The 23,854-nt window shown below is 38.4% G+C and overlaps 1 protein-coding gene across 4 annotated transcripts in view; it reads right to left on the reverse strand.

Annotated features, from left to right (window-relative positions):
* Positions 1–7,643: 7,643 nt before the first annotated feature.
* TTC39B (tetratricopeptide repeat domain 39B) overlaps positions 7,644–23,854 on the reverse strand; it is a 133,860-nt gene continuing 117,649 nt past the window's right edge. For 3 of the 4 annotated variants that reach the window (XM_060155091.1, XM_060155090.1, XM_060155094.1), the window contains 5 exons: positions 22,219–22,327; positions 18,573–18,659; positions 13,947–14,064; positions 11,096–11,212; positions 7,644–7,858 (listed from right to left, as the gene is read on the reverse strand). In XM_060155091.1, coding sequence (XP_060011074.1) covers positions 7,768–7,858; positions 11,096–11,212; positions 13,947–14,064; positions 18,573–18,659; positions 22,219–22,327 — 522 coding nt within the window. In that variant the 3' untranslated portion in view covers positions 7,644–7,767. The remainder of the gene's footprint in view (positions 7,859–11,095; positions 11,213–13,946; positions 14,065–18,572; positions 18,660–22,218; positions 22,328–23,854) is intronic. The other variant, XM_060155093.1, reaches the window with a different exon arrangement.

Here is a 23,854-nt window from a genome sequence, read left to right on the forward strand (position 1 = left end):
GAACTGGAAGATAAAATAGTAGAAATAACTACTGCAGAACAGAATAAAGAAAAAAGAATGAAAAGAATTGAGGACAGTTTCAGAGACCGCTGGGACAACATTAAATGCACCAACATTCAAATTATAGGAGTCCTAGAAGAAGAAGAGAAAAAGAAAGGGACTGAGAAAATATATGAAGAGATTATAGTTGAAAACTTCCCTAATATGGGAAAGGAAATAGTTAATCAAGTCCAGGAAGCACAGAGAGTCCCATTCAGGATAAATCCAAGGAGAAACATGCCAAGACACATATTAATCAAACTATCAAAAATCAAATACAAAAAAAAATATTAAAAGCAGCAAGGGAAAAACAACAAATAACATACAAGGGAATCCCCATAAGGTCAACAGCTGATCTTTCAGCAGAAACTCTGCAAGCCAGAAGGGAGTGGCAGGACATATTTAAAGTGATGAAAGGCAAAAACCTACAACCAAGATTACTCTACCCAGCAAGGATCTCATTCAGATTTGACAGAGAAATTAAAACCTTTACAGACAAGCAAAAGCTACGAGAAATCAGCATGACCAAGCCAGCTTTACAACAAATGCTAAAGGAACTTCTCTAGGCAGGAAACACAAGAGAAGGAAAAGACCAACAATAACAAACCCAAAACAATTGAGAAAATGGTAATAGGAACATACATATCGATAATTACCTTAAATGGATTAAATGCTGCAACCAAAAGATATAGCCTGGCTGAATGGATACAAAAACAAGACCCATATATATGTGGTCTACATAAGACCCATTTCAGACCTAGGGATGGAAAAAGATATTCCATGCAAATGGAAATCAAAAGAAAGCTGGAGTAGCAATTCTCATACCAGACAAAATAGACTTTAAAATAAAGACTACTACAAGAGACAAAGAAGGACAATACATAATGATCAAGGGATCAATCCAAGAAGAAGATATAACAATTGTAAATATTTATGCACCCAACGTAGGAGCATCTCAATACATAAGGCAAATGCTAACAGCCATAAAAGGGGAAATTAACAGTAACACAATCATAGTAGGGGATTTTAACACCCCATTTTCACCAATGGACAGATCAACCAAAATGAAAATAAATAAGGAAACACAAGCTTTAAATGATACGTTACACAAGATGGACTTAACTGATATTTATAGGACATTCCATCCAAAAACAACAGAATACACTTTCTTCTCAAGTGCTCATGGAACATTCTCCAGGATAGATCATATCTTGGGTCACACATCAAGCCTTGGTACATTTAAGAAAACTGAAATCATATCAAGTATCTTTTCCGACCACAACACTATGAGACTAGATATCAACAGCAAGAAAAAATCTGTAAAAAATACAAACACATGGAGGCTAAACAATACACTAGTAAATAACCAAGAGATCACTGAAGAAACCAACGAGGAAATCTAAAAATACCTAGAAACAAATGACAATGAAAACACAACAACCCAAAACCTATGGGATGCAGTAAAAGCAATTCTTAGAGGGAAGTCTATAGCAATACAGTCCTACCTCAAGAAACAAGAAACATCTCAAATAAACAACCTAACCTTACACCTAAAGCAATTAGAGAAATAAGAATAAAAAACCCCCAAAGTTAGCCAAAGGAAAGAACTCATAAAGATCAGATCAGAAATAAATGAAAAAGAAATGAAGGAAACAATAGCAAAGATCAATAAAACTAAAACCTGGTTCCTTGAGGAAATAAACAAGATTGATAAACCATTAGCTAGACTCATCAAGAAAAAAACGGAAGACTCAAATCAATAGAATTAGAAATGAAAAAGGAGAAGTAACAACTGACACTGCAGAAATACAAAGGATCATGAGAGATTACTACAAGCAACTATATGCCAATAAAATGGACAACCATGAAGAAATGGACAAATTCTTGGAAAGGTACAATTTTCCAAGAGTGAACCAGGAAGAATTAGAAAATATAAACAGACCTATCACAAGTAATGAAATTGAAACTGTAATTAAAAATCTTCCAACAAACAAAAGTCCAGGACCAGGTGGCTTCACAGGCAAATTCTATCAAACATTTAGAGAAGAGCTAACACCAGTCCTTCTCAAACTCATCCAAAAGACTGCAGAGGGAGAAACACTCCCAAATTCATTCTATGAAGCCACCATCACCCTGATACCAACACAAGACAAAGATGTCACAAAGAAAGAAAACTATAGGCCAATATCACTGATGAACATAGATGCAAAAATCTTCAACAAAATACTAGCAAACAGAATCCAACAGCACATTAAAAGGATCATACACCATGATCAAGTGGGGTTTATCCCAGGAATGCAAGGATTTTTCAATATATGTGAATCAATCAATGTGATACACCATATTAACAAACTGAAGGATAAAAACCATATGATCAACTCAATAGATGCAGAAAAAGCTTTTGACAAAATTCAACACCCATTTGTGATAAAAAACCCTCCAGAAAGTAGGCATAGAGGGAACTTACCTCAACATAATAAAGGCCATATATGACAAACCCACAGCCAACACTGAAAAACTGAAACCATTTCCATTAAGATCAGGAACAAGACAAGGTTGCCCACTCTCACCACTATTATTCAACATAGTATGGAAGTTTTAGCCACAGCAATCAGAGAAGAAAAGGAAATAAAAGGAATCCAAATCGGAACAGAAGAAGTAAAGCTGTCACTGTTTGCAGATGACATGACACTGTACATACAGAATCCTAAGGACGCTACCAGAAAACTACATGAGCTAATCAATGAATTTGGTAAAGTAGCAGGATACAAAATTAATGCTCAGAAATCTCTTTCATTCCTACACACTAATGATGAAAAATCTGAAAGTGAAATTAAGAAAACACTCCCATTTACCACTGCAACAAAAAGAATAAAATACCTAGGAATAAACCTACTTAAGGAGACAAAAGACCTGCATGCAGAAAACTATAAGACACTGATGAAAGAAATTAAAGATGATACAAACAGATGGAGAGATATACCATGTTCTTGGATTGGAAGAATCAACATTGTGAAAATGACTAAACGACTCAAAGCAATCTACAGATTCAATGCAATCCCTATCAAATTACCAATGGCATTTTTCACAGAACTAGAACAAAATATTTCACAATATGTATGGAAACACAAAAGACCCTTAATAGCCAAAGCAATCTTGAGAAGGAAAACTGAGCTGGAGGAATCAGGCTCCCTGACTTCAGACTCTACTACAAAGCTACAGTAATCAAGATAGTATGGTACTGGTGCAAAAACAAAAATATAAATCAATGGAACAGGATAGAAAGCCCAGAGATAAACCCACGCACATACGGTCACCTTATTTTTGATAAAGGAGGCAAGAATATACATTGGAGAAAAGACAGCCTCTTCAATAAGTGGTGCTGGGAAAACTAGACAGCTACATGTAAAAGAATGAAATTAGAACACTCCCTAAGACCATACACAAAAATAAACTCAAAATGGATTAAAGACCTAAATGTAAGGCCAGACACTATCAAACTCATAGAGGAAAACATAGGCAGAACACTCTATGACATAAATCACAGCAAGACCCACCTCATAGAGAAATGGAAAAACAAAAATCAACAAATGGGACATAATGAAACTTTAAAGCTTTTGCACAGCAAAGGAAACCATAAACAAGATGAAAAGACAACCCTCAGAATGGGAGAAAATATTTGCAAATGAAGCAACTGACAAAGGATTAATCTCCAAAATTTACAAGCAGCTCATGCAGCTCAATATCAAAAAAACAAACAACCCAATCCAAAAATGGGCAGAAGACCTAAATAGACATTTCTCCAAAGAAGACATACAGATGGCCAACAGACACATGAAAGAATGCTCAGCATCACTAATCATTAGAGAAATGCAAATCAAAACTACAACGAGGGGGGGCTTCCCTGGTGGCGCAGTGGTTGAGAGTCCGCCTGCTGATGCAAGGGACACGGGTTCGTGCCCCGGTCTGGGAAGATCCCACATGCCACAGAGCAGCTGGGCCCGTAAACCTGTGCCTCCGGAGCCTGTGCTCCGCAACGGGAGAGGTCACAACATTGAGAGGGTCGCATACCCCAAAAAAAACACAAAAACAAAAAACAAAAACAAAAACCTACAATGAGGTATCACCTCACACCAGTCAGAATGGCTATCATCAAAAAAACTACTAAAAAAAAAAAAAAAAACTACTAACGGGCTTCCCTGGTGGCACAGTGGTTGGGAGTCCGCCTGCCGATGCAGGGGACACAGGTTCGTGCCCCGTTCCGGGGGGATCCCACATGTCGCGGAGCGGCTGGGCCCCCGGAGCCTGTGCTCCGCAGCGGGAGAAGCCAAAGTAGTGAGAGGCCCGCATACAATAAATGCTGAAGAGGGTGTGGAGAAAAGTGAACCCTCTTGCACTCTTGGTGGGAAGGTAAATTGATATAGCCACTATGTAGAACTGTATGGAGGTTCCTTTAAAAAACTAAAAATAGAACTAGCATACGACCCAGCAATCCCACTACTGGCCGTATACCCTGAGAAAACCATAATTCAATAAGAGACATGTACCACAGTGTTCATGGCAGCTCTATTTACAATAGCCAGGACATGGATGCAACCTAAGTGTCCATCAACAGATGAATGGATAAAGAAGATGTGACACATATATACAATGGAATATTACTCAGCCATAAAAAGAAATGAAATTGAGTTATTTGTAGTGAGGTGGATGGACCTAGAGTCTGTCGTATAAAGTAAGTCAGAAACAGAAAAACCAATACCGTATGCTAACACATATATATGGAATCTAAAAAAAATGGTTCTGAAGAACCTAGGGGTAGGACAGGAATAAAGACATAGAGAATGGACTTGAGGACACGGGGAGGGGGAAGGGTTAGCTGGGACGAAGTGAGAGAGTGGCATGGACATATATACACTACCAAACGTAAAATAGATAGCTAGTGGGAAGCAGCTGCATAGCACAGCGAGATGTGACCACCTTGTGACCACCTAGAGGGGTAAGATAGGGAGGGTGGGAAGGAGACGCAAGCGGGAGGAGATATGGGGATATATTTATATGTATAGCTGATTCACTTTCTTATAAAGCAGAAACTAACATACCATTGTAAAGCAATTATACTCCAATAAAGATGTTTAACAGTAAATAAATAAATGACATTACAACATTTAAAAATCCATTGGATAGATTATCAGGTAACTATAAAAGAAAAGGAAATGAAAATACAAACGAAATAAGAACAAATAAAGGAAAAATCTTAATGGGAGATATGAATTTTTATATTTGTTTTGGTAATGCAGAGTTAAAATAAAACAAAAATAACTACCATTACCTTAAATCGTTTCCATTTCATACCAGAAAGTGCATTTTTTACTCACTGTTGCTCTGACTTGTAGCTTCTCACAAAAGCAATATGACCGTTTTCTTTATTATTAAAAAAAAATAATAATAATGCTACCAAAACTCTTCTAAGAACTTTGGAGACTTTTTTTCCCAAGTAATATTCAAAGAAATTTTTGAGCAGATTTTCCCTTACTAATTGTAATGACAGTTATTTTCTCTTTTATTTGGTCCTAATGTAAAGTTATATAATTCCTATTAATAGCACATGATGAATCTACCACCAATATTATCTGAAGGGGTGGAACTCCGAGTTGAATTGTATTCATCATTTTCCACTAGAAAAACATCCTCAGTATTGGCCAAGAATTAGTGCCTTAAAGAAAACAAGACCAAACACCTGCTGGATACAGGCTCATATAGCAGGGAATAAACAGCAAGGAGCAAATTCACAATGTGAGCTCATGTCAGTGCCAAACACTTCAAATAAATTTAAACTTGTCTGAATCTCCACACTTTCATTTTACATCAGAGACCACAGACTCAAGCCAATACTTTTGTTTTGATACTGTAATACATACATAAAAACCGTAACTATTACAACAACTCATATTCATGCAGCCTTTCAGTTTACAAAAAGCTATCATATGCATTATCTAATAGAGCCCTCACGAGCACCAAGCTCTGTGTTGCTATCCCCACCAGGGAAACTGAGTGCCAGAGAGGGTCAATGACTTGCTCCACGTAGAGGAAATATTATTAACTAATAGAACTCGGCTCCTGACTGCCAATCTGGGCTGTTTTTGTTAAACTGCAGAGGCTTCCATGACAAGTTATTCTTCAAAATAGAAATAAGACAAAACCCTGATTCATCGATTCATGAACTGTTTTTTGTCACTCTGGATGCAGTCTTGTCCTCAGCCACTGCACATACATATTGGAGAGCTGAGGGGCTGGGGAGGGCAGTGATGATTGTAAAATAAAACACACACTAAGTGGGAATGATCTAGATTAAACATTTTAACATTGTTTGCTGAAAATAAATATCTCAGCCTCAGACCCACAGTTATAAAACTAAAAGAGACCTTGAAATTCATCTGTTCTTTTTCCATTTCACAGGTGAGGAAAATATGGTGATGGAGAGAGCACAGAACTCCCTAAAGGTCACCCCGGTAACTGCCGACAGCAGAGCCAGGACCACACAGAGCTGGCTCTCTTCCACTCCATGCCCTGATTGTGTTTGCAAATTAAAGGACTAAGTACAGTCCAGATATTTACAAGGAACCATCACAGTGCTAGAGAAATGAGCAGATTAGACCTTACACACCAACATTACAAGTGTAAAAATTATTATTTTACATATCATTGAAAGCAGCAGGAACTTTATAAGAAAAATAGTCAACGTATATATTTTAGGTGCTCATTGTTAAGATTAAGGAAATTTTCTAAAATATAACTTTTTTTCCCTTTAGATACATGGAATTTTTTTGAATTTTGTTATAATAATAACAGACTTAAGTACGTTCAAAAACAGGATAGGGCTTCCCTGGTGGCACAGTAGTTGAGAGTCCGCCTGCCGATGCAGGGGATGTGGGTTTGTGCCCCGGTGTGGGAAGATCCCACATGCCGCGGAGCGGCTGGGCCCGTGAGCCATGGCCGCTGAGCCTGTGCCTCCGGAGCCTGTGCTCCGCAACAGGAGAGGCCACAACAGTGAGAGGCCCGCGTACCGCAAAAAAAAAAACAACAAAACACAACACAGGATAGTCTCTCAAAACTGTCACCACCTGTAACTTACATGAAGAATAAGAAACAATAACATTTCATCACCTTTTCTAGATACAGGTCTTTCAACCTATTACCTACATTACCTGTCCGGTTCACACCATTGCCTCTTTTTCAGGAGTTTTCGGAAAGTTATTGAGCTATTTTGAATGTAGGTGATTCTTATTTCCCCTCTGAAACTTAAATGCTAGGCAACAAAATATCTCTGAAGTTTAACTGACCGACATGCTAAAAATGCTTAGGTTGTAAGCCATTTGCTACTTACACAATATTCATTTCCACATTAAAAAAATAAATAATCTAATTATACTTTACTGTACCTGTGAGTCCTTTAAAAGACTTTTCACTCTCCAATTCAAATCGGATATGAAATTCTTTTTGGAGATGCAGAATATAAGAGTTTTCTAGATATTATTGAACATCATTCCATAGGAAAAAAAACCCATTTATGTAGACCAATAGTAAACCACACAGATGATAGAAAATATTGACAGTAAAATTAGTTTTTTGTCTCACATTTACAAGATCATTTTTCCACTTTAATACAAGGTCTAATCTATAGCAGATGCCGGTACTAATTGAAAGAAAATTCCATCCTTCATGTTCTGATCAATCTGAGGACGGTTTTTTCCAGAGGTGAAGAGCTGCCTGAATTCTGAAGTGTAGTCTGGACTCCAGTGAGTAATCTTTGTAGTTATTTCTAAAGATAAATAACAATAATATTGTAATGTCAAAATTCGTTTATACACCAGGGCACCACCACCCTCCTCCCCTCCTCTCATCTTCATTCCTTATTTGCTTTCAAACGTTAATATGCATAACAGTGGATTTTGTTAAAATGCAGATTCTGGTTCTGGGAGGAGATGAGGACTGCAATATTCTGTATTTCTAGAAGCTTCCTGGTGGTGGTCTAAAAAGCATGCTTCGACTAGCAAGGTTTATATGTAATTACCAAACCATTCACAAACAGCAAGAAGGTTACATGGAGGGCTTAACAAATTTTGTGAACTATTTTTAAAGAGTTGACCTCCTTTTCTAAACTGGAAACTTCTGGCAGCCTGTAAAAACAAGGTGAACATAATCCTTCACCCCCACCACACACACACACACACAAATTTTTATATATATATAGATTTAGATATAGATATAGAAACTCGCACAAAACGACAATTACAACAAAGATAGCAGGATTACTCGGTGACACCAAAATTACTTACTGCAATTCTGATGGGCAAATATCAATGGTTTGATCAATAATTATTATGTGGCAATGTCAGGAGGGGCATTAGAAATCCACAGATTATTTAAAAACTTCACTTAGATCATCCATGTTGACTTCTCTTTGCTAGAATTGTTCCGAATCAGCAAAATGGAATGCTTTGGACCTTGGGCTCTGCTTTCACACACCACCGTGGCCCATGGGAGAGCTGTACTTTCTTTGCAGTGGCATTCATTCCTTTCTATAGCCCTTTACTTTATACAGGTCTAAGGGTTACTTACTGGTAACCTTGATAATCAGGGTTATTATTCATAATGAGGGTTATTATTCATAAGCTAAGCCAACACCTTACTAGAGTTTACCAAAGGACGTAATTGAGTATTTCCCTAATTAACTTTGGAAGCTTTGCAAAGCTCCTACTGCACAAAGAAAACTACAGATAATCAACAGTCTTGAAATTATGGGACGTCTGTTTATGTTGACATCACTGGGACTGTCTTGAGTTAGTGGTGACTTTTGATCACTGCTGGTCTTGCTTTTTCATAGTGAATTACTAGTCTTTTATTTTCATTGTTATAAAGTTGTCTTATTGTGCATTGCTTAGATAACACCAAATATGTCCAAATGATATGAATACTTAGAAACCGTATTTTTAGTCCCAGATTTTCCAATGGGACTAAAAATTTTCAATAGATTTGAAGATACACGAATGTCAGTTGACATAAGAGTCATACTCACTCTCAACAAATTAACTTTAAAAGTGACTTTCTCTCATATCCTTGGCTTTAAAAAAAAAAAAGATAATGAAACCTCTCTTGGCTCCACTGTGCCTCCAAAGCTTCTGCCCCATTACTATGCTTTATTCACAGCCAAATATCCTGAAGGAGTTGCCTGGAGTAGCAAACTCCACTTTCTCACCTTGCTTGTCAAAGTCACCGATGATCATGCTGCCAAGTTCAGCAGCCAGTTCTCTGGTCTCACCTTGATTGACCTCTTGGCAGCCATCTTCACAACTGACCACTCTCTTCTTTTGAAACATTTTGTTCACTTGGCTTTCCCGGATGTCCTCCTAACTCACTGGCCACTTCTTAATCTTCTTGTTTAATCTCTAAAATGATGGCATATCCCAGGGCTATGCTGGATCTCCTTCTCTAGCTGTATAACTTTCCCCAAATGACCTCATCAAGCACCACAGCTTTAAATATCACTGTCTCTGTTCTGGTGACTTTGAAATATCTACATTTGGCCTTGACCTTTACACTGAACTCCATGCTGGTATATATGACTGCCAATTCACCATCTCCACATGAATACCTATAGGCACCTCAAAATATCACAGTCCAAACAGGAGTAAGTTTTTTTTTTCTCTCTCTCTCTCCTCAATCCTTATCTTCTAAGTATTCCCCATTTCAATCAAGAAGCATTATCAACCTCCTGGCTCAACACCCTCCCCGCTCCACCCCCCAGCCAAGAATGCTCCCCACACGGTCCTCTGGTGACTGGTCTTCTCAGGACTGGCTTTAATTATGCTAATCTCAACTACATACCCCCTCAAGGAAACCTTCCAGAATCAACTCAATCTCAAGTAGCACTCGAGTACCCTGTATCATATCGTAAATCTCAGCAAAGCACATACCATTGCTACTCTTCTTATTTGTTTATTTACCAATGCCCCTCAACTTAGAAGGTAGAAACATTGCCTGTTTATGCACAGTTGTCTATCTAGAACCTTTTCTAGTGTTTAGCACATAATAGGTACTCAGTGAATGCTCTGCTGAATTTGAGTAAATGAACAAACTAGTGGATCAGCAAGCTATTTATGGTCTACAGCGATCATGGCATTCTTTCTCCATGGCAAGTAGTGTTCAAAGCAAGCAGACCACAGGGTTTGTGCCCCCAGTAAGTGAGCCATGATCACAGGAGGTCTGAGAGCCACTGGACAGCAGAATTGATAAAGTGCTTTGAAACTGCCACAGTAGTCAGAAAGAAGAAAGAGGAGAAGATTCAAAGGGCTTCTTCAAATCAATGGCTCTTTAAGGAAATGAGAGAGATGGTAGAACACACCAAGGATCGGCAAACTATGACCAAAATTATGGCCAAATCTGGGCACACCCATTTATTTACATATTGTCTTCTATGGCTGCTTTTAATACAATTGAGTAGTTGCAATGGAGACCTTATACTGTAAAGCCAAAAATACTTACTAACTGGCCCTTTACAGAAAAAGTTTGCTGACCCCTGATACAGAAGAGAATAGGCCAGAAATCTGTCATGTAGGTCCCCAAAATCACAACATTTGTAAACAGCCACAGGGTCAGGCATTAAGAGGATTGGAGGGCTTCCCTGGTGGCGCAGTGGTCGAGAGTCCGCCTGCCAATGCAGGGGATGTGGGTTCGTGCTCCAGTCCGGGAAGATCCCACACGCCGCAGAGCGGCTGGGCCCATGAGCCATGGCCGCTGAGCCTGTGCTCCGCAACGGGAGAGGCCGCAACAGTGAGAGGCACGTGTACCGCAAAAAAAAAAAAAAAAAAGTGTTGGAAACAGCACAATTCCAGCAAAAGCCACAGGCAGAAACTAAGCATAAATTAGCAAGTGTAAAATTGTGACTAATTTTTCATTAATGTGTTCATTTTAAGTGTATCAAGTTACTGCTGTTGTTAAAATTGTATTGACATTCTGACTCCACAGCAATCAAAGAGAAGCTGCCGTTATCACTTACCTTGCAGTTTCTAGGACTTTTATGGCCTTGTCAATTTCCCCTTGGTTTTTATACAAAAATGCCAACTCAAACAGAGTAAATGGCACTAGGTAGTGGTCATACTTCAGTAGCTTTTCACTAAAAGAGCAAATGAAAAGCAATTAAGTCTTAACAGAACAAGGAACATATCATTCTTTTCCAACATATATGTATTTTTCCCCATTCTTAAGAAAACAGCTACAGCACTAAGACTATTATCAGAGAAAAGCTGTCATTATACAGTTAAAGAACCTAATAAACCATGGCAATAAATAGTATGCTTTTAATATATTACTCTTTTTGTTCTTTCTTTTTTTTTTGGCCAAGCTCTGGCATGCAGGATCTTAGTTCCCCAGCCAGGGATTGAACCCGTGCCCCCTGCAGTGGAAGCACGGAGTCCTAACCACTGGACCGCCAGGGAATTCCTCATATTACTCTTTTATTTTATTCCTTAATATAAATCCAGCACTGAGGATTGGTTACTGACCTTCAGGTATACAAACGCATACAGATCTTCAAAGATTAACCCTAGAAAGGATAAGATCATCTCTCCTGAACATCAATGTGTTCAGGAAATGACTCCACTCAGAAAATGATGCCACTTATTTCTCACTGAGGTTCAACTCTCTTTGCACTGCTGTCTTATAATGCTTCAAAATGTCAAGAAAGAAGTGGTCAACACTTCGGTTTTCAGCAGTATTATGAAAATTCTCTGACTACAAAACATCTAGAAGCACTCAAAAAAATAAGAGCAACACCCTTTAAAATGCAGAGCTCAGCTCACAAGGACATAAGGAAAACTCTCAAACTGAAAGCAAAACAAAACCAGAACTCTAAGTGTGTGCATGATGCCAAAGCACCCCTAGGTCTGTTTCAGTCTGAATCAGCCAGGGCTTTGTGTCTCAATGTCCACACAGGAGGGGAGGCCTTGGGTCCACATAGTATGTAGAGCCTGGGCTGAGACTCTACATAAAGCTGGGGCTCTGCTCCACCAGAGAAAGGGCAGATGAGAAAAACCCACTTGCAGCATAGGAGGAAGACAGGGGCAGTTGGCTCCTTGGCCTGAGGTCTAGGTGAGGGGGGGTGGAAAAAAACACATCCCTTAGGAAATGAATAACCAATAGGCCTGCCCTCACATGAATCTGCAATTCAAATTTATGTGGCCCAAATGATCCAAGAACTTCTAAGCAATGAAATTAACATGAAGGTGGCCCTGGCCTGGAAAAGCCTCTTGGGCATCTGGCAGAAATAAAAGCAAAATCACTTTAGAGAGAGACTATTCCTCAATCCTAGCCTCATAGGAGCCTCAAGATAAAACCCCACTGAAGGTGAACTCACAATCCAAAAGTATAAAATACACCGGCAAGCAATTCACTATGAGATTCAAAAAATACAACAAATGGGTCATCCTTTTGATCCTAATAAAAACACCAATAAAAGAGAACGCAACGGATACTTCTTTAACATGTTTACTAAAGCCTGTATATTACTTATTTGGGAAATAGATATTGTCTCTTTCAGCTTCTTAGAAGGACACCGGTCCTCCTACATTCTCGTAATATATAGTCAGAAAGAGGCAGATCAGTAGCTATGGATGGAAAGGCATACGATATGGAACAAAAAACGTCAACCGGCAGTCTATGGCTGTGATCTATTTGGCTTACACAATGGTTTCCAAAAAATTGAGCCAAGATTTAAAAATCTGGAGATGTTATACAAAATTCAGATTCCAGGCTTTCAATGAAAAATTGTAGGGACTTCCCTGGTGGCACAGTCATTAAGAATCCGCCTGCCAATGCAGGGGACACAGGTTCGATCCCTGGTCTGGGAAGATCCCATATGCCGCGGAGCAACTAAGCCCGTGTGTCACAACTACTGAGCCCACACGCTACAACTACTGAAGCCCTCACACCTAGAGCCTGTGCTCTGCAACAAGAGAAGCCACCACAGTGAGAAGCTCGTGGACCGCCACGAAGAGTAGCCCCCACTCGCTGCAACTAGAGAAAGCCTCCAAAGACCCAACGCAGCCAAAAAAAAAAAAAAAAAAAATTGTAGGGATTATTGCTACTGGGCCCACACTGTCCAGAGCAATAATCAATTAGAGCTCAGGAGTGGCTGCATTCTTTAAAGAGAATACACTATCTCCCTAATCTGCAGTGCCCACTAATCCCTATTCCTGCCATCGTTCAGTAAGGTTACTTGTCTGGCCCCTGTAATTGCATTTGTGACTCCAGATGTAGAGAAGAGGGTCAGGCATCAGAACCTTGACTCAACTCTCTAATTAGTGAAAGAGAAGGACATCATGATCAATGCTCTTGGGGGGTTAAAACTCATTCATCTACAGAAAAGTACCCCTTGCCAAAAGAGAAGCAGTGTTAGTATTCATCACAGTCGTTCTTTCCTGTCACATTATCATTACAATGATGGCGAGTCTTTCTACTCAACTTTGAATCCCTAGGATTCAGGATCACATTCTCTGGTACATAGTGGGTACTCAAATATCTCTGGAATAAATGAATGACAGACAAATGCATGAATCAAAAAAGTATCAGATGTTCTGTACATTGCTGCCAGAATTCAGACAGACACATGTCAGCCTGGCTGTAAATTCAGCTTTTGTAAGTCACCTCTGAACACCAGGTAGAAAGGCATAACGCCACGTTCCACTTAGGTTATAATTTTTTTCTCAAAGAATAAAGAAAACATTACTGGATTCTCTTTCTGGTAACACCAAGTAAAAGGTTAGCAACGGGAGATAAAAGCATCACTTTCTCACAGCAATTCCCCAGAAACCACAATTTGCACTCAAGTTGGTTTCATTGTCCGCTTTTACCTTTGGACAACGTGATTGAAACACAATTCCGCTTGCAAAGGCCGCTGTAAGTTCTTCAGGCAGCATCCTTTCAGCAACTTCACTAAGCATTCATCATCTACAGAGTAGTCGCTGGAGTCTTAAAGCAAAACAAACATACAATTCACACACGGAAAGAAAAATACTTGCAAAAATCCTATTTAAGAGGTAGCACTAACAGCTCTTAGGTTTCAGAGGGACCATTTAAAAATAAGGAGAATATGTTTAGCATTTGTTATGCCTCACTAAATAAAATACAATGAAAATATTTCAAATGAAAAGAATACTAACTGCATTAATACACCATTTTATTAAGGGGCTCACTCTAGCCACTTAAAATTTTTTTGGGGTGCTCATACTCTGAGTTATGTGACCTTACGTATAATTATAGGAAGTTTGAACTGTAAATAAAGCAAGAGCTTTATTAGTTCTGTGAAAGGTAAAGCGGTGAGGAGGTCGCACGCTGCCTCTTCCTGTGGTTCTGGTCCCTAGCTGTGCTGGCTTCGTGTAGAAGAGGGTAATGCTTCCATATGGAGAAGCAGATGGCCTTCTCCCCATTAAAAATTCAGGAAGGAGCACACCCTCTCCAGATCATTATGTTTACAACTTATCAGTTCTCCCAGGTTATGTGCTTTTGGGGAAGAAATTATGTCGTAAAATTAGACAAAATGGTTCTGAGGTGTGCAAGGCTCCTAAAATCCCCACAAACTTCTAACTGCGTGAGGATAATGAGGAAGATTTTCTTTCAGGACTTTTTTCCTTTTGAAAATGACTCGTTACCTTCTACAGCCCAAGGCTAACATATATTAACAGAAGGAACCGTATCATGTGTGACGTCTATCTGACAAAGGTTGCCATTTCACATCTATCACTTTTGAATTTGGGGTGTTTTTTTTTTTTTTTGCAAGTTAAGTGCAGCTAACAAATCACTCCAAGACAGACCGATAATTTATACATTTCACGCTGTGACAACACAGGTGGGAAGGGGCAGTAAACCAAACTAATGAGGCTCTAAGAGTCCCTCATACTGAAATACTCTTGCTTTCAGTATAAACGTCAGAAATCACCATTAACACATGCTGGTGTTTTAATCAGTAAACTGCTTGTCTATGGGAGGTTAAGGATGCTACTTAACCAACTCAGAGGAGGTCACTTTACTTCTAGGTGCTGAAAATGGCTGATATTCACCTCTCACTTCCAAGATCTGATAGGTTATTCACTAAGAAAATCACAAATGTCAATGCCACATTACCTTCCCTATTAAAATCCATTCCCCCTCTGCCTCAAAAAAATCTATTCATGCTTCTAATCATGGATACTCATTGAAATATCCATTCAAGAAGTAATATCTTTCCAGGCCTAGAACCAAACCCTTATGGTCCATACTGGATGCTAAGTTTTAGTATCACTTTTGTGCATTCTATTGAGTTCTATGTCACATTTTATGACGGTTTGTCTTATCTCACCGTTTTGGTGCTCAGTGAAGGACAATTTTGCTGAGGAACACCATGGAAAGTTGAAGTACCATTAAAACACACAACTTTTATTTAGATCATGACTTAGGGATATGGAAAATGGATTCAAAAATACCATGTTCCTCCAAAAACCTTAGAAAGTAAAACCATTATTTCCTCAGACCACTACCTGTCAGATGATTATTTTCCCTTAAAATGTGAAGGCTTTGTCATGACTATCAACCTCATGGGAGACTCATGGGAGAGTTCATGGATGAACATTTCAACACACGGTTTCCATTTTACACCCCAAGAAAATTACACAGTAATGCTGCCAAAGCACACTTGCATCACAAAAGATCTGCTGGACTTAAAACAGAGGGTAGGCTTAGGGAAAAGGCAATCTGAAGCCCAAGCTACAAAATACGTACATTGAACTTTTCAGAAGCTAGTTGATATGCACCAAAGGAAAAATGTGAAAATGGATTTAGAGGTGAAGAGCCATAAAGTAACACTTTCCCTTTTATGTAACTCTTACTATGCTTGCTACATAAGTTCACCAAGCAAATTAGTTATAACAAATAGTTAAAGTAGAACTGCTGAATCAACTTCTGGCTACATGTGGAATTTAGTCAGATTTCGAGTGAAGCACTATTGGAATTAATAGCAAATACTGACTCCAGGCACACTACCAAGTTCTTTTCTGTCTTTAAACAGTATTCCTCCTTTTGTATCTCTGACCAGCCTTCATAACTGTGGCATCGTCAGAGGAGAACACCAATTATATCCTCTACCATCTTTTACTTTAGAGACACTTAACAAAGGAATGAAAAGCCAAAATACATTCATTTCCTAATAATGTGTATGTGGCGAGGGTGGGTGGGGGGAAGGAGGTGTTTAGTGGAGGCTGAAGTCACCTCAGCTTTACCACTTCACTCCATTCTCCAATTGTGGATTTTTTCCCTCACTCTGAAGGATAAGAGCTTAATTACTAAAAGATCCTAAGGGGGTAGGGGTATAGAATCAGGTAATCATCTTGCGTAAAACCGTGGACCTAGAAGAGATCATCATAAATTTCATGTGCAACATCTAGCAAAAGTGATGTTCAGAAAAGAAACCAGTTTTTTGTTTGTTTGGTTTTTTTTTACCCAGCAGGAAGACATACAAAGACAAGTTTGTACAAAGTGTCTGTCTGTCTGAGCTCTTCTCCCCCACCAGTCCTGCTTAAATATCTCTCAAAGTCTATCATCTCAATATGTCATTAAAAGAGAAAGGAATGGATGGAGACAACAGCCTGATTTTCTAAACCTCTATTGCATTTTACATGCGTAGTCTGATACAAATATTACTCCTTTATTTTTTTCCCCCACCAATGTAGGGGCAAAATAAATTTAGAGGGAAAGGGTGAAGAGCCTGCTTAAATAGAGGAAAACTCAACAGTCCCTCAGGACTTCTTAACAGTGTGGGTGCTCTGTATCCGAGGGCTTCACATCCGCAAATTCAACCAACCAGATTAGAGCTACATTTAGGACCCACGGTTGATGGAATCCACAGATGCGGAAACTGCAGATACAGAGGGTGGACTATGGAACCTGAGCATCCAGGGATTTTGGTATCCACGGTGGGTCCTGGAACCGATTCCACGCAGGAACTGAGGTACGACTGTATACGAAGCCCTTACTCCCTGGTGGTACGTAATAGTCTATACTACAAGGGATAGACATTCAAACAACAGAATTTATTCTACTGCACCAAAATCCTTATCTTTGTAGTAAAACAGAAGAAGCAAGCTAGCCTGCTTTTCTGGGGGAAAAATACCCTACAAATGTTTTCACTTAATAAAAAGAGGTTTTTCTTTACCTCCCAGTTTTCACATACCCACTTATTTTAAAACATATTCATTTTTCCATCTGATTTGTGAATATGTGGGGTTTAATCACAGATAATTCCCTTAATGACAGGAACAATGCTTTCTCTGCCTGTCACAATGCTATACCTAGTATGGAAAATCTAAGAGTGTTCAAAGGAACAAATTAATGAAGAGTGGCCAAATTGATTCAACAAAAATAAACACTAGTAAATTTGTTCAAAAGCCCAAATACAGTTTACTGAAGTACATTTTGTGAAATCTCATTTTTTGAAGTAAACATTTATGGAGTTTCATCTAAATTACATTTCAAAATGATGGGGCTCTATGTTGAGTTTCCACTCAAATCAAAGTAAGTATTTTTCCTTTTTGAAATTATTCCATATTAAAAAGAGTAAAAATAAAATCACCTCACACCCATTAGGATGGCTATTACCAACCAACCAACCAACAAACAAAACAAATTTTTAAAAAAATAGAAAATTACAAGCATTGGCAAGGATGTAGAGAAATTGAAACCCTGTGCATTGTTGGTAGGAATGTACAATGGTGCAGGCACTAGAGAAAAGAGGATGACAATTCCTCAAAAAATTAAAAATAGAAATGCTGTATGATCCAGCAATTGCACTTTAGGGCCTATATCTAAAGGAACTGAAAGCAGGGTCTCAAAACAATATTTGCATACCCATATTCATAGAAGTATTTATTATTCACAGTTGTCAAAAGTGGAAGCAACCAAATATGCATTGATGGATGAATAGATAAACAAACTGTGGTATAAACATCCAAGGGAATATTGTGCAGCCTTAAAAAGGAAGGCAATTCGGACATGTGCTACAACATGGATGTACCTGGAGGACATTAGGATAAGGGAAATAAGGCAGCCACAAAAAGAAAAATGCTGTGTGATTCCACTTACACGAAGTCTCTAGAATAGTCAAATTCATAGTTACAAAAAGTAGAATGGTGATTGCCCACAGCTGTGGGGAGGGGGAAATGGGGAGTTATTGTTTAATGGGTATGAAAAAGTTCTCAAAACTGGTTGCACAACCAAGTGAATATACTTAGCACTACTGTACCATACAGTTTAAAAAATGGTTAATATGGTAAATTTTATATTATGTGCATTTTTCTACAATTAAGAATTTTAAAGAATTGTAAAAAATGTAAGGAGGCTTATCATAATTCTATATTAGTAGAAACTATGCAGAAAATGTTAGTGATGGAACATCTAGGACACAGACAAAGAAAGTCTGAAATGTCCATATAGTCTGTACTTATACATACGTTGTTTTGGTTCTTTGTTAAATAGTACAAACTTTGAGTTCCTCCTTTGGGTCCCAGTTTCTTGAGCCTTCTCATCCACTTGTTTCCCTGGTACCCAGAAATCAAAGGGAATTATCAGTCCATGAAGATGAATACCTCAATATTTTGGCTACTCTACCTAACCTCCAGATCAAAATGAGCTGAAGTATTATAACTTTTCTGTAAAAGGGGAAGGAAAAAGAAGGGAAAGGAAACCATCATTCTGTTATTTAAAATGGTGCCTTTAATATGGGAAGGTGACATACTCGCCCTTCATCAACAGATGAGCTTTTCGTACTACTGTTTTTCAAGAGTGGAGTAGAATATTCCACTCACCTGGTATCCCTGTGATCACCTGCTTGTATTTGCAAGAAGGCTAATGGGGAGGTGGGGAGGGCGGTGGTCTGTGGCCTCAGAACAGCATTGCTCTTAGTTCCATTTCATTCTTTATCTATCCAGCCTGAAACCTTGAGCTTGTTAGCAGATAAGCCCACTGATTCAGCTTTCATTCTTTTCTATTTCTTCTCCTTATTGGTGGGAATCTAAAGCTACAATTATTTTAAATATGGAAGGCAGCCTAAATGCCCAACAATTCTGAAAGAGTTGATTAAATTATGATATATTATCTCCATGGAATGCCATGAAGCTTTTGAAATTATTATAAGGGTTACTTAGCAACAGTTAAAACATTTACGATAAACTACCATATGATCCAGCAATCCCACTTCTGCATATTTATCTGAAAAACAAATACTAACTTGAAAAGATATATACACGCTCGTGTTCACTGCAGCATTATTACAACAGCCAAGCATGGAAACAACCTAAGTGTCCATCAATGGATGAATGGATAAAGAAAATGTGTTATATATATATAATAGAACATTCGGCCATAAGAAAGAATCAAATTTTGCCATTTGCAACAACAGGAAGGACCTTGAGGATATTATGCTAAGTGAACAAAAGTCAGACAGAGAAAGACAAACACCATATGATCTCACTTCTATGTGAAATCCAAAAAAAAAAGGAAAAAACCTCATAGATACAGGTAACAGATTGGTTGCCACGGGCGAGGGGTTGAGGGGTGGGTGAAATATATGAAGAGGTCAAAAGGTACAAACTCCCAGTTATAAAATAAGTTAAGTCATGGAGATGTAGTATACAGCATGGTGACTGTAGTTAATACTGTATTGCATATTTGAAAGTTGCTGAGAGAGTAGATCTTAAAAGTGCTGAAGACAAGAAAAAAAATTTTGTAACGATGTACGGTGACAGATATTAACTAGACTTACTGTGGTGATCATTTTACAATGTATACAAATATCAAATCATTATGCTGTACACCTGAAATTAATATAGTGTTATATGTCAATTATATCTCAATGGGAAAAAAAAGTTGACGATATAATAAATGAAAAAAACTAGGCTAGAGTATGTCCAGGTACACTATGATTGTAACTATAAAAAGAAAGCTAGGATGGGGCTTCCCTAGCGGCATAGTGGTTAAGAATCTACCACCGTAACTAGAGAAAAACTGAGCGCAGCAACGAAGACCCAATGCGGCCAAAAATAAAATAAATTAATTAAAAAAAAAATAAAGCTAGGATGGTATACACAGAAATTCTAAATTAATTGTGCATAGCAGGAAAAACATGGGTGACTTTTTTCACCTACATGTGTAACAGGGAAGAGCTAAAACGGACTCCCCATTGGATCTATTTCTTTGACTTTAACCTTTGCTTTTCGTTGCTTTTGTTATTATAATCATACATAATGGCCTGCCTCAGGGAACCCTGCCCACCTGTGACTGGCTGCAAGAAAAAAGAAACTAACACATCCCCAGGCTGGTCATTCCAGGAGTTTTGCAAAACTGGTGGCCCTTTTACTTGACTTCCTCACCACCTCTCCCTCTCTGATTCTATAAAAGAAACTGGCATCCAGACCCCCATAAGATGGTTTTTCAGAGACACTAGTCTGCCATCTTCTCGGTCTGCCGGCTTTCCGAATAAAGTCATATTCCTTGCCTCAGCACCTCGTCTCTGATTCATTGGCCTGTCGTGTGGCGAGCAGAGTGAGCTTGGACTCGGTAACACATCTATCAAATGTAATTACGTGTTTAATTTTTTAAAAGTAATTGTAAAGAGAAATGTCATTAAACATTTCAGCCCCATACTGTGGTTGAAGTAAAAAATGATCCACTGTGTAGCACAGGGAACTCTACCCAGTGCTCTGTGGTAACCAAAATGGGAAGGAAAACCAAAAAAGAGGGGATATATGTATATGTATAGCTGATTCACTTTGCTGTAGAGCAGCAGAAACTGACACAACATTGTAAAGCAATTATACTACCAAAAAAATTAAATAAATAAATAATCCAAATGAGGTGCTCATCCCTGGAGTCAGTCAATCATTTCATCACCCACGTGGGGAGTATACTGCATATGGAGCTGGTACTCCTTCGGTGCCCATTTTCTTCCAGCTAAGAAAAATTAGTTACCTGTTAGAATTTTTCCTGGCTATTCTTGAATTTTTATGCCCTTTACAATGTTTATCCTCCCAGCAATTTTTGCTTTACTTCTGTGATTAGAACATTCCAGAGGATAAGACCATTATCTTGGAATAATACCTAAATGATTTGGGTGTTGATAAGGAATACAACAAAAGCTATCACTTATGGTATTGTTTAGCAAAAGTTAAAGCCTCTATTTATGACAGAGAACTAGAAAATGTCAGAGCAAGAAAACCCTGGGTATCATCCGGTCCAACACCACACCCATTTTAAAAGAAATCGGAGGCCCTCCTGGGTATGGGATGAGGTATGCTTCCCAGAGCCTCACAGCTGCAGGATTGGAACTATAAGACCAGACCAGCTGCTTTTCCTCCTACTATGCCAGCTGCTTCCAGTAAATAGAGCTTCCAGTACACTGGAAAGGGACCTCCAGTACAACCCAAGTAATGAGTAAGAAAATCAAATTGTGACAAGATTTCAACTTGAAAACAAACAATTCTCTGTGTCTGTAAAAACACAGTAGTCATTAGAGAGCAAAAATGAGGCACGGGAAGAATCACAACCAACTAAACCAGTATACGTTTCCCTTGAGCCGCTCTAAAACTCAACTCTCTTCTTCATCTTTTTATTTTGTAACAGCCTTAAGATAAAACTCCCATAACATACAATTCACCCCTTTAAAGTATGCAGTTCACTGGCTGTAAGTATATTACAGAGGTGTGAACTATCACCAGAATCAATTTTAAAATATTTTCATCACCCCAAAAACAAATGCCATAACCTTTAGCTTTCACACACCCCCAGTTCTCCACCCCTAGGCAACCACTCATCAGCTTTCTGTCTTTACAGACTGATCTATCCTCCATATTTTATGTAAATTATCTCTCTCACTCGGTTTTCTTTTGCAGCTGGCTTCTTTCACTGAGCCTAATGTCCCCAAGGCTCATCCATGTTGTATCAGGTATCTTTTCTCCATCTTGATTGCAATCGCCCAGACACCACGGCTCAAGCTCTTGTGTCCTCATCCTGCACACAGATTAACGCGGGCATGTGTGCACTGGGAAAGGACGGGAGAGGGGCAACGGTAAAGATTTCCAGGCTCTTACGTTTCATACTTACTTTCACTTTGTAGATCTGCCTCAGCCTTTTCAACAGTCACCAACAGACTTTCAGAAAGATCTTTTCTTCTGCTCAATAGTGGAAAACCATTCCAAACATACATCATTTCCTAACGAGGAAAAATGAGAAACCATTCGCAATTATGTGAGGTTATTCAATGTTCTTTACAACAACAAAACTACATATGTGTGTTTTGCCTCAGTTGCTAGTGATCTCAAGACATTTAGAGATCATTTTCCTTAGCTTTCCTCATTTGGAATTTAGTGATTAAATTTCCACTTTTCTCACTTTATTTAATGCTTTTTGCCTTTTATACTGTGAAGTATTCTATATATATATATATATATATATATATAGTATATTGTGTTTTTACTGAAAAATTAATTTACTCGTTCATTTAACAAGTATTTACTAAGCACCTACTGGTATCCAATCCTTTTGGAAGATAATGGATTACAGATACAGAAATACATATAATATTTTAAAATGATACTATGAACAATTCTATTTAATATAGATTTTTGCTGTTACTCTTAAGTAAAGGGAAACATTTTTCAATATCTGCCAATTGTTTATATAAAATGTCTCCAAGGACATCACTGAAAATGAACATAGGAAATATTTTACCTGGCTCAGGTTCTTTTATACCATTAAAAACATGTGACAGTCCGGTAATGCAATCCAATATGCAGAAAATGCATTCATTTAAAGGCCATACGGCAGAATGACAGCCCCTAAAAATGTAAACTAATGATTTCTCATTGTAAATTATACTTAATAGGCAAACAGATGAGAATTTTTTTTTTTTGGACCAAAAGCAAATGTGCTCTTGCTTGAAAATATTTTTCTAATCTTCCTGGTAGTGCAGTTCATATTTTGAAAGGTATGAAATAACCAGGGTAATTAGAATCTTCTTGGAAATAAATGAATGTTAAAATATTATAGAGATATTGTTTGAACAGCCTCTTACAGGGAAGCAGTAGAAATGAGGAAAATACATTGGAGTGGCAGCAGTCATCTTTACATTATGGTACTGAAAACTAAGATAACAACACTACCTTTTGTTTTACATCTAGCTTCTTATTGCTAATAGAGTAAGAGTTCAATTCAATAACTAACCGAACATTTATTTTAACTGATGATGATGTTTTTAAATTTTGCTTTTATCGAAGGAATATTTTGTCAGAAGAAGGAATGCTCATACCTGACCTTGCCATTTTATGACATACAGGATTTTGGTAAAATTCCTAGTCACCACAAATTCAAGCCAATTCTACACCCTTAGCCGTGGAGAAATAAGTGCTCTGAGTTAACCTTCCTTAAGACCCTTAGTAATCAGAGCAAGCTATACATCATCAGCTCAGATATGATTACAGAGTGATCATATATTTTTTTATTAAATTTATCTATTTATATATGCATTTATTTATTTATGGCTGCATTGGGTCTTCGCTGCTGCGGGCAGGCTTTCTCTAGTTGTGGCGAGCGGGGGCTACTCTTCATTGCGGTGTGCGGGCTTCTCAGTGCGGTGGCTTCTCTTGTTGTGGAGCACAGGCTCTAGGCGCACGGGCTTCAGTAGTTCTGGCTCACGGGCTCTAGGCCTGCGGGCTTCAGTAGTTGTGGTGCACGGGCTTAG

Source organism: Lagenorhynchus albirostris, chromosome 7 (genome assembly GCF_949774975.1).
Source record: "Lagenorhynchus albirostris chromosome 7, mLagAlb1.1, whole genome shotgun sequence".
NCBI classification, from domain to species: domain Eukaryota; kingdom Metazoa; phylum Chordata; class Mammalia; order Artiodactyla; family Delphinidae; genus Lagenorhynchus; species Lagenorhynchus albirostris.